The sequence below is a fragment of the Gambusia affinis genome, linkage group LG11 (genome assembly GCF_019740435.1).
Source record: "Gambusia affinis linkage group LG11, SWU_Gaff_1.0, whole genome shotgun sequence".
Classification (NCBI taxonomy): Eukaryota; Metazoa; Chordata; class Actinopteri; order Cyprinodontiformes; family Poeciliidae; genus Gambusia; species Gambusia affinis.
The window spans coordinates 16,088,409-16,102,640 of record NC_057878.1 but is presented as its reverse complement, the minus strand read 5'-3'; the positions used below and the strand labels follow the sequence as shown (position 1 = coordinate 16,102,640).

Below are 14,232 nucleotides of genomic sequence, written 5' to 3'. Positions count from 1 at the left end.
GTGTGCTCCCTCAGTTGTCTGAGTAAACAAATAGCTCAGGCTGCCCTCAAATCAATGTAATTACAGAGATGATAGATTCGGTGGTAATTGGTTGGGAGAGCGACGTTTTACCAGGTGATCGCGTTTCATGCACTTGTAATTGGAGGTGTTTTTTGAGGGGAGCAGCCGAGACGAGGCTGAGGAGAGGAATCCAGTGGCTTCATTATCCCGGCGCTGACAACACGGCGAGCTGACAAATGTTTACCTCGACAACACGGCGTCTGTTAATGCGGGGCTGGATCTGCTGTTGTCCTCTTGTTAATTAGCATACAAATGAATAGCGTGTGACTAATTCGAGTAGAAGGCATGGCTGCCGATGATTCAGTTGAGCTCTGGCAAAAGTGTAAAGGGGTCGAATTGTCACTCGTCACCTTTGCGCCTCTCGCCTCCTTCTCCATCTGCAGCAGGTGTGACAGCACCACAGACATCATTTACGTCATTGCTGTTAACGTGGTTCAGGGTTTTTACGAGGACCTCTGAGATGATGAGAGAAGTCAGGGGCATGTTTGCACAAATGTTCAGAGCGAAGCTGTCTGTGTTTAAAACAGTGGTTATCTGGTTTTAAGAGCTCCGTTGACTCTACAGTAGAGAGCGCCTGGATGGTGAATGAATGTACCGTACATGCTGCTTTAAAAACCCAAGATATGGAGCTCACTTATTAGCAGCTGTTGGGAAGCTGCTCCCCTGCACAGATCCAATTAGTTTCATTGGAAAAAATCCCATGAAAAAGCCTTTTGATTTTTTTATAGTGTTAAAAATAAAACTCAATGTTGAGCTTCTGTGAATTGGAGAAAATTCACAATAAATTTAATCTTGTGAACCTAATAGATAGGTTTAAGAATCACAAACAATAACCTGACAATTAGCTTTTCATCAGAAACCACAGACATGAATATATCTCTCGCTCTCTCTCTCTTTTTTTTTTACATTCCTAGAGTTATTTAGAGTTATTTTACTAATTATGTTTAAAACCAATTTGTATGTGGTGATGAACTTAAGACTCTGCAGAGTTTTCCCACTCACAATGTCAGGCGGCTTCGGGAACCACTCCAACAAGCAAAAAACAATGCATAAAACATTTTATGGTGAAATTTGCTAATATGTTCTCCTTTTGATACACGTTTTCAGCCTTATGCTGGTATGAGTTTAGAAAATTAATCAGTCTCCACTCATTTTAAGTCGTAGAAGGTTCAATAATATTTTTCCTGTTTACAGCACCACCTCCAAGACCTGGTAAACACATTATGATGTGCTAAACTGGAGGAATTTCCTTTCCCACAGTATCCATTACATCACAGGCAACAGGAGATGGACGAGTCATGGTTTATTTAATTGTAGGAATCATTTAAGTGCAGAAATAACCATAAAAAACCCCACTTTAGGCAATGATTTTGCACACTGCCACAAATTTGTGAATGCTTTCCTGGTTTAACTGGATTAAAACCTTAATGTTATGTGGAAGGTTTGTGTGCGTCCTGCTATGAAAAGTCAGCATGGTGGCTATGAGCCTGTAAACCAAGACTAGAACTGATTTTGTGACTTGAGCCACTGAAGCGAAAGCAAGCATGCTTTTCACTGAAGCAGCAGGAGCTAGTTGGCTCAGCAATGCAGACATGTTTCTGACAGAGTCATGGAGGGAGGAAGCTCTAGGCTGGTATATTTAATGTAGCACATTCATGTCTGCATTGGTTTGATCAGAAAATAACTTGGAGCACCATTTAGATGAAAAACAAATCACTCTTAACTCTTTGCTTTTAGATTTTATCCAGCTCGGGTGAGGTGCTATGTTAACTTTACAACAGTTGGGTTGTAAGAAAGAGGATTAGGATCACACAAAAAAATCACTTACATCCAACATGTTCCTCTAGAATGTCAGTTCACCTCTTTGTCACTGAAGCTGGCTGCTCCCAATAGTCTGTGCGCATTAATATTGCGACCTTTTTTTTTTTTTTTTTTTTGAGAATTATAACTTTAATCTCAGAATTCCCAAAAGAAGTACAGTCAAAATTCAGAAATTAAAGTCAGAATTTTTAATGTTATTATTTTCAAGTGAAAATGCTCGGTAGGATTGTAACAGTTGGTCGTGCCATGATAGCGCAGGGGATTTCGCAACCCACGTTTGGAGGCCTTGAGTCCTCGACGTGGCTGTCGCGGGTTCGATTCCTGGGCCCGTCAACATTTACCACATGTCTTCGCCCCTTTCCTGTCAGCCTACTTTCAAGTAAGGGACACTAGAGCCCACGAAAAATGCCCTGAAGGGGAGAAAAAAAAGGATTGTAACAGTCATTTTTAGATTTTTAATATTAAATATTTAACTTTTAATGAAGTACAATTGAGTGGACTAGTTTGAACTTTCTTTAGGCCAGTTAGGTTCAAAATTATACCTACAGGCTCAAATATATATAGATGCACTCCCACTGTTATTTTCATAAATGTAACTCTGCAATTCACATCTTCTTTTGTTGCTATTAACAAGAGTCTAGCATAGTCTTAATGGATGTCTGACCACTCTCTTATGCAAAAATGGTAGAGCTATTTGAAAGTGTTGGGTTGTGTTCCTGACAAAATCATTTAAATCCAGTCAGACTGGGTGCATTTTAAGCCTCATCAGTGGTCAAACATCCAGCAGGAATTATGCCTGGTGGATGTCTGCGGTGAAGGCATTTTATTGAATGAGTAAAAAAACTCTGTTTTTGTTGTTTAAGTGTCTTTTTCCTGAGTTATATTAAGAAATATATTAGAAAGCAATAGATGAAAATGTCCTGAAAACTAAATATTCAACAGGGTGTCCAATCTGTATTAAGGATGGTAGGAATGCTAAATCTAAAAAGTCATTCACGCAGAGCCTGTCAGTATTTTTGATGTGAAGCGTTGTGCTCTTTCTGTCATGTAATAACCATCTTTGTCTCCACAGGGTCACAACATCTTCTCCAACCTCTCCTCCACAGAGTACAGTGACCTAATGCAGCTGCTCAAACAGTCCATCCTGGCCACAGACCTCACACTTTACTTTGAGTATGTTCCTCTAAACCCACTGAAGCCACAACACAAAGCACACCGGCAGCCGTCAGGCTCATCTCAGCACACTGCTCGTTCAAACCTCGGAGTGGTTGTTCTAGCGAACAACACCCCCTGGTGGACAGAATGCGATTTGCGACTTTATCTATAAGGTCTTTGTTTCTTTCCCTTCAGGAAAAGAAACACGTTCTTTGAATTGGTCAGCAAAGGGGAGTACAACTGGAATGTGAAGGCTCACAGAGACATGTGCAGGTGAGGTTGTCTCTCGTTGTCCCTGAAAGTAGAAATACAATTACGTCATAGTTTCCAAGGCTTAATATAACTCTGTTCCTTCTTCTCAGGTCTATGATGATGACAGCCTGCGATCTTGGAGCTGTCACGAAGCCATGGGAAATATCACGCAAGGTGACAAATATGTGGTGAAAAGTGTTAACGTGTTTCTTATGTTCACACGGGGCTGAAAGTTATCAGATTAGATGATTTCGATTTTTTTTTCTTCCTAACAAAGCTGCTTAGTTGGGGGATTGGTCGCTTTCTATAACAAACTGATTCAGCTCGCTACTTTCCACACTTTTAGTACTAAAAAAGTAGGATTTTTCTTTCAATTTTTTTCTCAGGTTGCAGAGTTGGTGACGAGTGAATTCTTTGAGCAGGGAGACCGAGAACGACTGGAGCTAAAGCTCACGCCCTCTGTGAGTAAATCAGACCAGCTCAGCGTTTGTGCTTTTTGCAGTCTCTCTCACCCCCGTGCCCTCTGAGAGCTGATGATGCCGACACGATGATATATTTTCTCTGCTGTACGGAAACACACTGACTTTGTAGGAAACACGAGAGCTTGTGTCTCTTAGCGTGAGGAAAGTGTAGGGTCAGCTTGACCGCTCCGCTGCCCTGCATTCAAAGCAGATTTTTTTTTCTATTGGTTCGTCTGCAAACCCACAGACAGTTTTGCAGACCCAAAGCCTTCCAAAACTATTTCTGCTGTTGGATTTTCTTTTTCCCTCGCATTTTTCACCATAAACGCCAAAACTTCAACATGTATTACTGTGACTTTAGACCAACACAGTGTAGTGAATACATTTAAAGTAGGTGGAGAGTTGTGCATGGTTTCCAAGGATTTTAGGAATAGAAATCTAAAATGTGTGGAGTACATCTGTGTTTATTGTTGAAGTTTTCATAGAAATTCCAGTTTTGCACATCTTTTAGATGACAATGGCATCATGGAGGTATTTCAGTCAGGTTTTAAAACTCTCCATAGTACAGAATCTGCTTTGATTAGAGTTTTTAATGACGTCCTTCTTGCATGTGATTCTGGTCACCATGTTGTTCTGATGTTACTTGACCTAACTGCTGCCTTTGATACAGTAGACCACAACATTCTAATATCGCGATTACACCACATTGTTGGTATTGATGGCACTGTTCTTAAATGGTTCAGGTCTTACCTGGAGGAGAGAACTTTTTCAGTGAATATTAGTGGCTCTGAATCATCTCTGGCCTCAATGTCTTATGGTGTCCCACAGGGCTCAATTCTTGGCCCACTGCTTTTCTCTCTTTATATACTGCCTCTGGGTTCTATCCTTAGGAAACATGGGATTTCTTTTCATTGTTACGCTGATGATTGTCAGATTTATTTGCCCATGAAGCAGCAGGATGTACTGTCAATCAAACATCTCCTGGCTTGTCTAGGAGATATTAAAGCTTGGTTGGCCTTGAACTTTTTAAACTTTAATGAAAACAAAACAGAGGTGATGGTGTTTGGACCCAGTGGCTCCTGTGAGTCCTCCTCTGTTGACCTGGGACCTTTGGAGGAATATTTTAAACCTGTTATTACAGATCTTGGTTTTAAGGTGGATAGTGATTTTAAAATGGACAGCCAAATTAGAGCCGTGGTTAAGTCCAGCTTTTATCATTTAAGGCGATTGGCGTCAGTGAAATCTTTTCTTTCCAGGCAGCATTTTGAAACAGTGATCCATGCTTTTATTTCAACTCGTTTGGACTACTGTAATGCACTTTATCTGGGAGTTAGTCGGGCGCTGCTCTCACGTCTGCAGCTAGTACAAAATGCTGCTGCACGTTTGTTGACAGGTACTCGAAAAAGGGACCATGTGACCCCTGTCCTGGCCTCACTTCACTGGCTGCCTGTATATTTTAGGATTCATTTTAAAATTCTTATGTTTGTTTTTAAATCATTGCATAATCTTGCCCCGGCTTACCTCACTGAGCTTCTTCATCCCCACATACCCCATCAGTCCCTCAGGTCAGCAAATCAGCTGCTCTTGGAGGTACCGAGAACAAAAAGGAAGCTCAGAGGGGACAGGGCTTTCTCTGTTATGGGCCCCAAATTATGGAATGACTTACCTTTGCAGGTCAGAGAGGCCCCTTCTCTGTCCACTTTTAAAGCTCGTCTTAAAACCCATCTATTTAACTTGGCTTTCAACACCAGTGAGATCTAGTTTAAAGTGTATGTCTTTGTTTTTAAACTACTTTTAATTACAATTATTTTTATTTTGTTGTGTTTTTGTTTTTGGATTGTACAGCACTTTGTATCAACTGTGGTTGTTTTAAAGTGCTTTATAAATAAAGCTGGTATGGTATGGTATGGTATCTAGAAACCTAGAATTGTTTTTATTTTTCTTTGAAAGATAACCGAAACCCAGACAGGTTGGATAGAGAACATTTAACAGCATGAATTTTAAAGTCTTGTCACAGATTCTTCATTCTATTTAGGTCAGTACTTTGACTGGGCCAATCTAACACAATGAAATACTTTCATATAAGCCATTCCAATGTTGCTCTGGCTGTTTATGGTCGCTGTCCTTTAACAGCTTTTCTTCCAGGATTCCCCTCGTCCTTGCTGAACAAAAGCATTCCCACAGCATAATGCTGCCTCTGTTATGTGGATGTTGTATGCAGCAGCATCACTTTTCTGCCATATATAGTGCTGTCTTGAGATCCAAAAGATCTTTTTATGTTTAATTTAACCAGGCATTTGACTTCAGATGCCTCTAGCTTGTCCTTTTCCATCATTTCCATAACAATAAGAGGACAATCATGCACTCCTCTGTGTTGGTTTACCACATTGCATCCCAATGAAACACAGTGAAATTGACAAAGTGAGACAAAATATGGAAATGATTACAGGGTATGAACAGTGACAATGCATGTTGGTGTAGAAATGGTAGATTTCTCGCTCCTAATTACAAAGTTTGCTTTCATTCAGAAATATTTCCACTACCCTCATGGCTGCAGCCAGCAGAGGTGTACTGTCAGCCTAGAAAAGAGAAAACCGGCCGGCTTCTGCCTGCAATTAATGACTGTTAAGTAATCGAGCCTGGCCACATTGCCTCCCCTCTGAAATAAGTAATAGAATAGCCTCAGGTCTGCTGCTTGTGTTGAACCTTTAGCTCTCTGTTGTGTGTGGGCGTTGGAAATGAAATATTAACTTCTGAGCCGTAGCCGGGTAACTATCTCTGAAGCGCAGACTCAGCGGAGCCTCTTAAGCTCGGGCTGCATGAATGAGGGAGAGGAGAAAATGGGCGTGAAATAAACTCAGCTGACTTGAGAGCGGAAAGAAGAAGTTCCTAAGAGGAGAGCGCTAAAAGCAACACTTCAGGGCCTGTATGAGCATGAAAATCATAAAAGCAAACAACTCTTGCTCTCTCTCTCTCTTTTTGTTTTTTGCCTTTCAGGCCATCTTTGACCGTAACAGGAAGGATGAGCTTCCAGGGCTGCAGCTGGAGTGGATTGATGGAATCTGCTCGCCACTGTACGAGGTAAGAACGGAAAATAAATAAAGGAAAGAAAACCCACACGACTGGCTGCTCTCTGGCCTTCACTGTGTCACGCTTGTTGCACATCCGCCTCTGACATCAGCAGACGCCGTCCTTTCTCGGTTATTGTCCCTCACTGACGGCAGCAGTGAAACTGTCACCAGCGAGTGTTTGACTTTCTTCGCAGGCGCAGGTTTCTCTGTGAAAGAGAGAAATGCTTTCAATCGAGGAGCTCTGAAAAAGCTTCAAGGTTACGTCCTGTTCTTGTTTAGAGCAGTGGAGCGACCGTGCACTTTGTGACTGTGAGACGGAGTGTGAATAGAGATGTGAGTCAGGTTGAATCTCTTCTGTCAGACGGTCTGCAGTGGGTTGACTTTTGGCCTCTATTAGCTTTAGACACGGGAAATTCTGACTTCTTTTACAGACGAATCTTTGCTAAGTAAAAATATGAATCAGAGTAACTTCCTGGTTACTTTTCAGAGAGATTTTTGCTGTTCTAACTTGTCCGGGTCTGTCTTAGTGAATTTGAATATCACACAGAGAATAATATTTTGTGTATTTCATTTAATTTTCAGCCTTTAAAAATTACAATATAAGGCAAGTAAAAAATATTTTCAATAAGTATATGATCCACACAATCATAGGGAAGAACTGACAAGGACGGTGAAGCAACAAAGCTTCACTGCTGCCTGGCTGATCACAGAGTTCAAACATATTACGGGAAGTTTAGTGGAAGGAAAAAGTGTGGTACTGTACAGTGTATCCACTCTGCTGAGGTTTTCAGGAAGCCCTGGTTACTGTACGTGACCTTCAGCTTGTTTGCATTGTCAGAGTTGCTGCTTTGCATCGTCTTCTTTAGAAAACTGTGGAGTTTTCTACAAGGTTTAGGTCAGGTGAGTTTGTTGGCTAATCTGGTGTGATGATATGCATGTCATAGAACCAGTTATTAGTTAATTTGGCTGTGGGTGACAAACCATGAAAGTAAATGTTAAAATTCATAACTCTATCAAGACTGGAGCTATCTCTGTTGCGTATGTCCTTTTTTTCAGCCACACTTTTTCCTTCCACTAAACATTCCCTTAAAATGCTAGGATACAGTAGTCTGTGAACAGCCAGCCTATTTACCGATGCCCTTTTAAGATGTGCCTGTATAGAAGTGTGTGTTTCTGTGTGACGTCAGCCGAGGCTGATCTGCCCCTCCTACATCCAGCAGCTGTGTGGGAGGAAGAAGAAGAAGCAAACTTACTGAGGAGATCAGCTCTGTTAAGGCATGATGCGTGATCAAGTGACATTGATGAAAATCACCAAGAGGATGAGTTGTTAAAGCCCAGATGAAAAAAATAAATCACTGATCTCCACAGCAATGGGTCATTTTCTGGGATTTTCCAGTGAAATTGTACAGAAGCACATTACTTTCTGGAAATATGAGTCAGAAGTGCTGATGAATTATCTTCAGATCAGTCGGTGCAAGTTAGAATGGACTAATCTTTGCTGGGCTGTAATTTCACTGGTGTTACTGTCTGTGGTGTGTAGATGCTAACATGTCAAAGCTCAGTGAGCGTATGGGGGGGTGTTCTGCCTCATCTGAGGGGTTGATGTTTGGAGAATGCAGATATGGAGCTCACGGTTTTGCTTCTGCCAATTAAACTTTCAAGAGGAAGGAAAGGCAGAGGAGGGTAGAACAGAGAAAAAGTTCAGAGGCGGCAGGATTTTTGTCCGTGGGTACAAGAGATCTTGTTCTTGATTTTGCTGATCTCCTCATCCTGGAGGTGGCTCCCTACTTTGTGGAATATTAATAATCCCTGATTATATAAGCTTCCATCCTCATACCCCAGCACGCGACAGTAGACTCCTTCTGTCTCTCTGAGACTAAATAATGGAGCGATCGTGCTGCACAAATAACTGAGCAATCTCCCAAAGAGACTGCCGCTTGCCGTAAAAACACAGCAAATACTCACGGGGCATTTTGTACTTTTTTAACAAATTTTCCACCACCCCTGTTTGTATTGTTGTTAAATACAGTAGTATACCTACTCATTTATTTTTTAGACAAAATTATTAAATATGTACTTACTTGGGTGGCAAAACTTAAGCAAACTTTAGTTGCTGCAAAAATTAGCACAATTGCCTAAGAAGACTTTTTTACAAAATGATGCTGCATATCAGATCATAAAACAACATTGTCTGTCCCAGTAATGTAGTGTACTGTGCTGTAGTGTCAGCAGCACCTCCAGTAAAGAGGTTTAAAGACATAAATGTTATAAATTAGTTGTTTATTATCTCATATTTATTTATTATCTCAATATTTTTAAATATTGGATCCCTCTTTGAGAGATTCCTCAATCAACCACAATATATGACCAATTTATCCCTGGGAAAATGTATGCCTTTTACACCCAGCACTATTTGTTTTGTTGTTTGAAAGTTAAGGGTTAACTCGAGACTTTTCACACTTATTTTCTCACTTTTGTGAATTGGATGCATACAGATGTTATATTTGCATATGAAACAGAGTTAATGACACAATAAGTAATTATGGTGACTTGTTAGACAATGTTTGAGAAACAACGTCCTGTTATCTTCCTGGTAATTTATCAACTGGAAGGTGACAAGTTTGCTTACCCTGCCAGTTACACCTGAACAGAGAAAAATGACAACAGCAACTAATCTCAGTCACACACGTGCTTCTAATCTTTAAAGAGCAGGCGTTTTGATGGACTGCAGCTATCAAGTACTTGTTTGTTTTTACTTTTGTCGTGAATTGTTCTCCCTCTATATATATTGTTTTATTTCTTCTTCCTTAAATTATTCATTCAATGAACAATGCAGAGTCTGAGTTCATTATTAAGCAGCAGTACATTCAAATCTCAAAGCGAACCACCGCTGTCTAAGAAACTTTGAAAAGCTGCAACTAATTTAGACTATGAGAGAAACATCAATGTTTACTAGAAATATTTTACCAACTGGATGCTGAACCAGAGTTAACTTTACTAACTTCATAATTCACAATTGTTTCTTAATAAAACATCAGGGTACGATCAATTATATACATTTTAACACAGTAAGTGATTTCACAAAAACATTTTATGTGACTATGTATCTATTTTTAAAGATTTTCCCTCCTTTTCCCATGTCTTTTTAGACTCTTGTCAAGTTGAATCCCAAACTTCAGCCGATGGTTGATATGATACGAGCAAACAGGGCCAATTGGGAGGACCTGAACAAGAAGAGACAAAGTGGCCAGAGTGTTTCCGCCCATGCCAGCCCCTACAATGACGATGCCACGGAAAGCAAAGCCTGCCCGGCGGACAAAGCCGGCAGCACGCCCTGCTGCTGCAGCGACTCTGAAAGCACACCATCCAAGATGGCCAGTTAGCTTCTGCTGAAGAGCTGGAACGTCCCTGGCCTTTTTAATTCTCCAGAATGCAGCCTGCAGCAGAGGCAGTGCATGCAGAGGTTCTTGGGCTCTGCTCCTCTTTGCTTTTGCAACCAGAGATGAGCTTTAACACTCGGGAGTGTGGCGCGATCCCTTCAGATTTTCTGCTGAAGGCTGACATAGCCGCATTTGGCCGGCTCATTAGAGCGACTGAAGATCAGATGATGACACCTCGTCAAGGAGGGAAGGAAAATCAAACCACTGTGTTGCTCTGACTTTTTGGCAAAAGACACGAAGAGTGTTGTTTGTCTCTGTTGTGTTTTATTTTTGCTCTTGGTATCTCTCTGTGTTGCTCGCATTTTGCCCGGAGGTTAAAGAATCTTTTTTTTTTGTAAATCTGTAAATAAGTTGTTGAGTTGTTTGAAACTTAATGCATTGGATTGGATTGTGGTTGTAGAGCCTCTTCTGAAGGATGAAGAGGTGTAGAAACAGTCGGACCTGTGGCTTGCAATGCAAATTGAATTATGTGCTCCCTCTCTTCCTGTGCCTTGTTTCCAGATCCTACTGAAAAATGCATGGCCTCTGTGTGAGGTTCTCACGTTATGGAAATTCTTGTTGAACCGTGCAGAATTTCTGCCATAATTTGTAAAACCAACGATTGCAGCTATGTCTTGACCCCTTAGTTTGCCGCAAAGAATTATAATAACCGACAAATGGAAATATATTTTGGCCCAGTTTTATACATACGGGGCCTCTCTTGTCACACAAACATACACAATGTGCCTTGAGAGAGTTGTTCTCATATCACATGGATTTCTGCAGGGCGAAACTTCAGCTCTGATGATTCAGTACTGACAGCTGGAACACAAAATGTCACATTTTATTTCAAAAGCCATGGTTAGACATTTTCAGGGTATCTTTTTTTTTTTTTTTTTTTTTTTGCCTTTTGCACCAGTGATAAAAGCTCATCCCACTGTTATGATTATCTGAAATTTAAAAGGCTGCAGTGAGCAACGAAAACTTAAAATGTTATAAAATCACTTTACTTTGTCAAAAGGAAACATAATCAACTCCATTCCTGCAGAATTATTCTTACTGATCAATTAAAACAAAACAGGCTTTAAAAAAAATATACCTCTGCAAAGAACAGCTCTAGTGGCCATCTACTATCGTCTTCCACTTATTCAAGACTGCTGCTTGCAGTCTACTTGTGGAAGAAAAATCCAATGAAACTCTCCAGTGTATTGGCATCCCCAGACCAGAAGGGATACAAGGTTCCTCCAGTAATTGTTCCTGATCTGCTCTGTGGTCTTCTGTCTTTAGGAGGGGCTCTACTAAACCTCAAAAAAGACTCTGGAAGCCAGTCGATACAATCTGTGACCAATAGCTCTACTTTAAGCCTGAGCCTTACCTCTATTTGTAGGAAGATCATTTTTGTTAGTTGTTTCTGGGGTCTCATTCCTTCTTCCATGATTAACCTCTCATGGCAACACGTGAGAGTCATAAAAAAATACAGATACATCACATGCTTTTCTGTTTTGGCTCTTTACCTCAACAAACCGGAGGAACACTCTCAACATTGATGAGACCCCAAATCTCTCTGCCCATCTTCTGCTCTGTGACACCATCATTCATTGACAAAGCAAGTAGCTACACAACTCCTCTGCTTGAGGGAGTGACTTACCCTTGAACTGGAGAACACAATCTACACTGGTCTGGTTAAAAACTTTGACCTCAGAGAAGCAAACTCTCGTTCCGACTGCTCTCACCTTGCAGTGAGCTGCTCCAGTTTATGATAGAGATCATGGCCAAAAGACGCCAACAGAAGCAAATTGCCTCCTCCACAAGATTTGGAGATAAGGGGCATACTCCACTGAGTGCCAAGGTTACAGACACAGCCCTTGGTTTGGGTATTCAATGACTAGATAGGCCTTAAGAGCATCCCAACAGCCCATATTCTGGGAGATTTTCTTCAGGTAGAGATCTGTTCTATGGCCCGGATGAACCTGAACCTGAGGTTCTACGATCCAGTGAAATTTCACAGTGCAATCCCTCATTATCTGGAGCATACGCTCCGGTTTCCTCTCAGATTACATACAGCTGTAGCCAGATATTTTCATTCACTATGAAAAGAAGCATGAGAATCTTTGTTTTTTTCACTGGCTGACATTAAATCAAATTAAACAGTTCCTGTTTTAGGTCGGTTAGGATTGCCAAAATCTCCTTGATTTGCTAAATGCCTGAATAATGAGAAATACGTTTTGTGTTTTTTTTTATTCCAACATTACTTCAAATTCTGAAGTTTATATACACTAATATGGCAATGCCTTCACACAATTTGGGAATAACCACATTATGAAATCATGGCTTTGTAAACTTTGTAATTCACAATATTTGAGTTAAGTAGAAACCCACTTGTTGATGTTTTATAAAAGAACACCTCAAACTCAGCACTTTCTTGTGTGACATCATCGACATGTTTTTTTTTTTTTTCTTGGATCCAGATGTCTGGATCCATAGCAAACAACTCAGTTTGCTATGGATCCAAATAAACATGTCAGTTTATTTCTGTACTGACATGAAATAAAAAGTCAATCAACAAGGAAGAAGCCATATCTCCAAAACCATAATAAGAAGCCAGATTACATACAAAAATACACTCAAGGACAGAAACATTTTTTGGACACATCTCTTATTCTTGCATTTAGCAAATAGAAATAATTTGGTATTCTAAACCAGGACATGGAAATATATAGTCTTGTCTCAATCTGCTCTTTTCTGAACTCCCATTTTTTCTTTGCAGAAATGCTATAGCAACACACACTACTAGAGTATGTCTTGAACCAGCACTGTGTTTATCAGGAACCTGGATTATGCAGAGCAAAACAACAAACAATTTCCTATTGTGTAGATCTTCATTCACCTTTTGTACCCCACTTGATGTATCCTCAGGTATAGGTGCCGTAAATTTCACTTAACATTTAGGAAAATTCAACATTTTGGTTAATTATTAAGCTATTCATAGCACCTCACATGACAATGTGCCAGTTTTATATTAGCTGGGAGTCAGACTGAGCTTCTATAACTCACAAATGTTGAGATTGCACATAAGAAGTCTGCAGAAGTATGAAGCATTTTAGGTTTGTGCAGAATCATCAAAAGAGACCAGGTGGAGTGATTGGAAAACCTTGGAGGTGGATCTTGTTCTCTTCTGTTAGGTTTGCTGTTCATAAACCATTAAAGTGAAATGAATCACTCCTTTTGATGTAATCTGTACAGTCAGATCACAGTCAGATAGATATTTACAAGATTCCCACACAGTTTGTGAAATCTAGAATATTTTTCCAAATCAGGAAAAATACAGAAAATAAGAAAGAGACATATTGTATTTCTTAACATGGTTCCCTGTCTCATTTCCTTGATGTTATGTCCTTTCTTTCTTTTATATTTCATCTTTTATATGGAATTTCTTCCCTGTCTTCCTTCTTTTTGTTCATCTATCCTCTCTTGCTTCTTTGTGTCCTTTGTTTTCTTCCCTTGTCTCCTATTTTCTTCTCTTCCCTGTATCCTTCCTTCCTTCTTTCAGAGATGAGTTTATGAAGTTATTGAAAGCATTTTTGTTTTTTATGCAGACCATCATCATCTGAAGGCACCATCAGGTCACTGGGTGTTTTAGTCAAGCACAGATCTGCGTAAAGCACAGCTTTCGTAGAGTCAGGCCGTCAACAGCCCGACTCTGACTAAATCCATTTGTTTTATTTTTAAAATTGTAGAAAGCCTGAGTTTTTATTTTCTTTCATTTATAAGCTTTGCTCAGAGCCTACATATCCAACCATTTGCTTTCCTTCCTGCAGAAGACTGACACATGAAAACTGGAGTGCCCATTTAATATCAAAGCTTTCCTTTTTGGTATTCAAACTGCATTATTTCTGAGTATGGGTATGCCTTATGAGTCGTGTTGTAGCTTTGTGGGCTGGCGTTTCTAACGTGACTGTGCACATTGTGAGGCATGGATCTACTGTGTTTTAT

At 40.2% G+C, this 14,232-nt stretch overlaps 1 protein-coding gene across 1 annotated transcript in view; it reads left to right on the top strand.

The window, feature by feature from the left end:
- Window positions 1-12,490, top strand: part of pde11a (phosphodiesterase 11a) — a 40,421-nt gene extending 27,931 nt beyond the window's left edge. The window contains exons 15-20 of the mRNA XM_044131899.1: window positions 2,954-3,054; window positions 3,232-3,309; window positions 3,399-3,462; window positions 3,675-3,749; window positions 6,747-6,830; window positions 9,970-12,490. Of these exons, the coding sequence (XP_043987834.1) occupies window positions 2,954-3,054; window positions 3,232-3,309; window positions 3,399-3,462; window positions 3,675-3,749; window positions 6,747-6,830; window positions 9,970-10,203 (636 nt within the window). The 3' untranslated portion in view covers window positions 10,204-12,490. The remainder of the gene's footprint in view (window positions 1-2,953; window positions 3,055-3,231; window positions 3,310-3,398; window positions 3,463-3,674; window positions 3,750-6,746; window positions 6,831-9,969) is intronic.
- The last annotated feature ends 1,742 nt before the right edge of the window (window positions 12,491-14,232 follow it).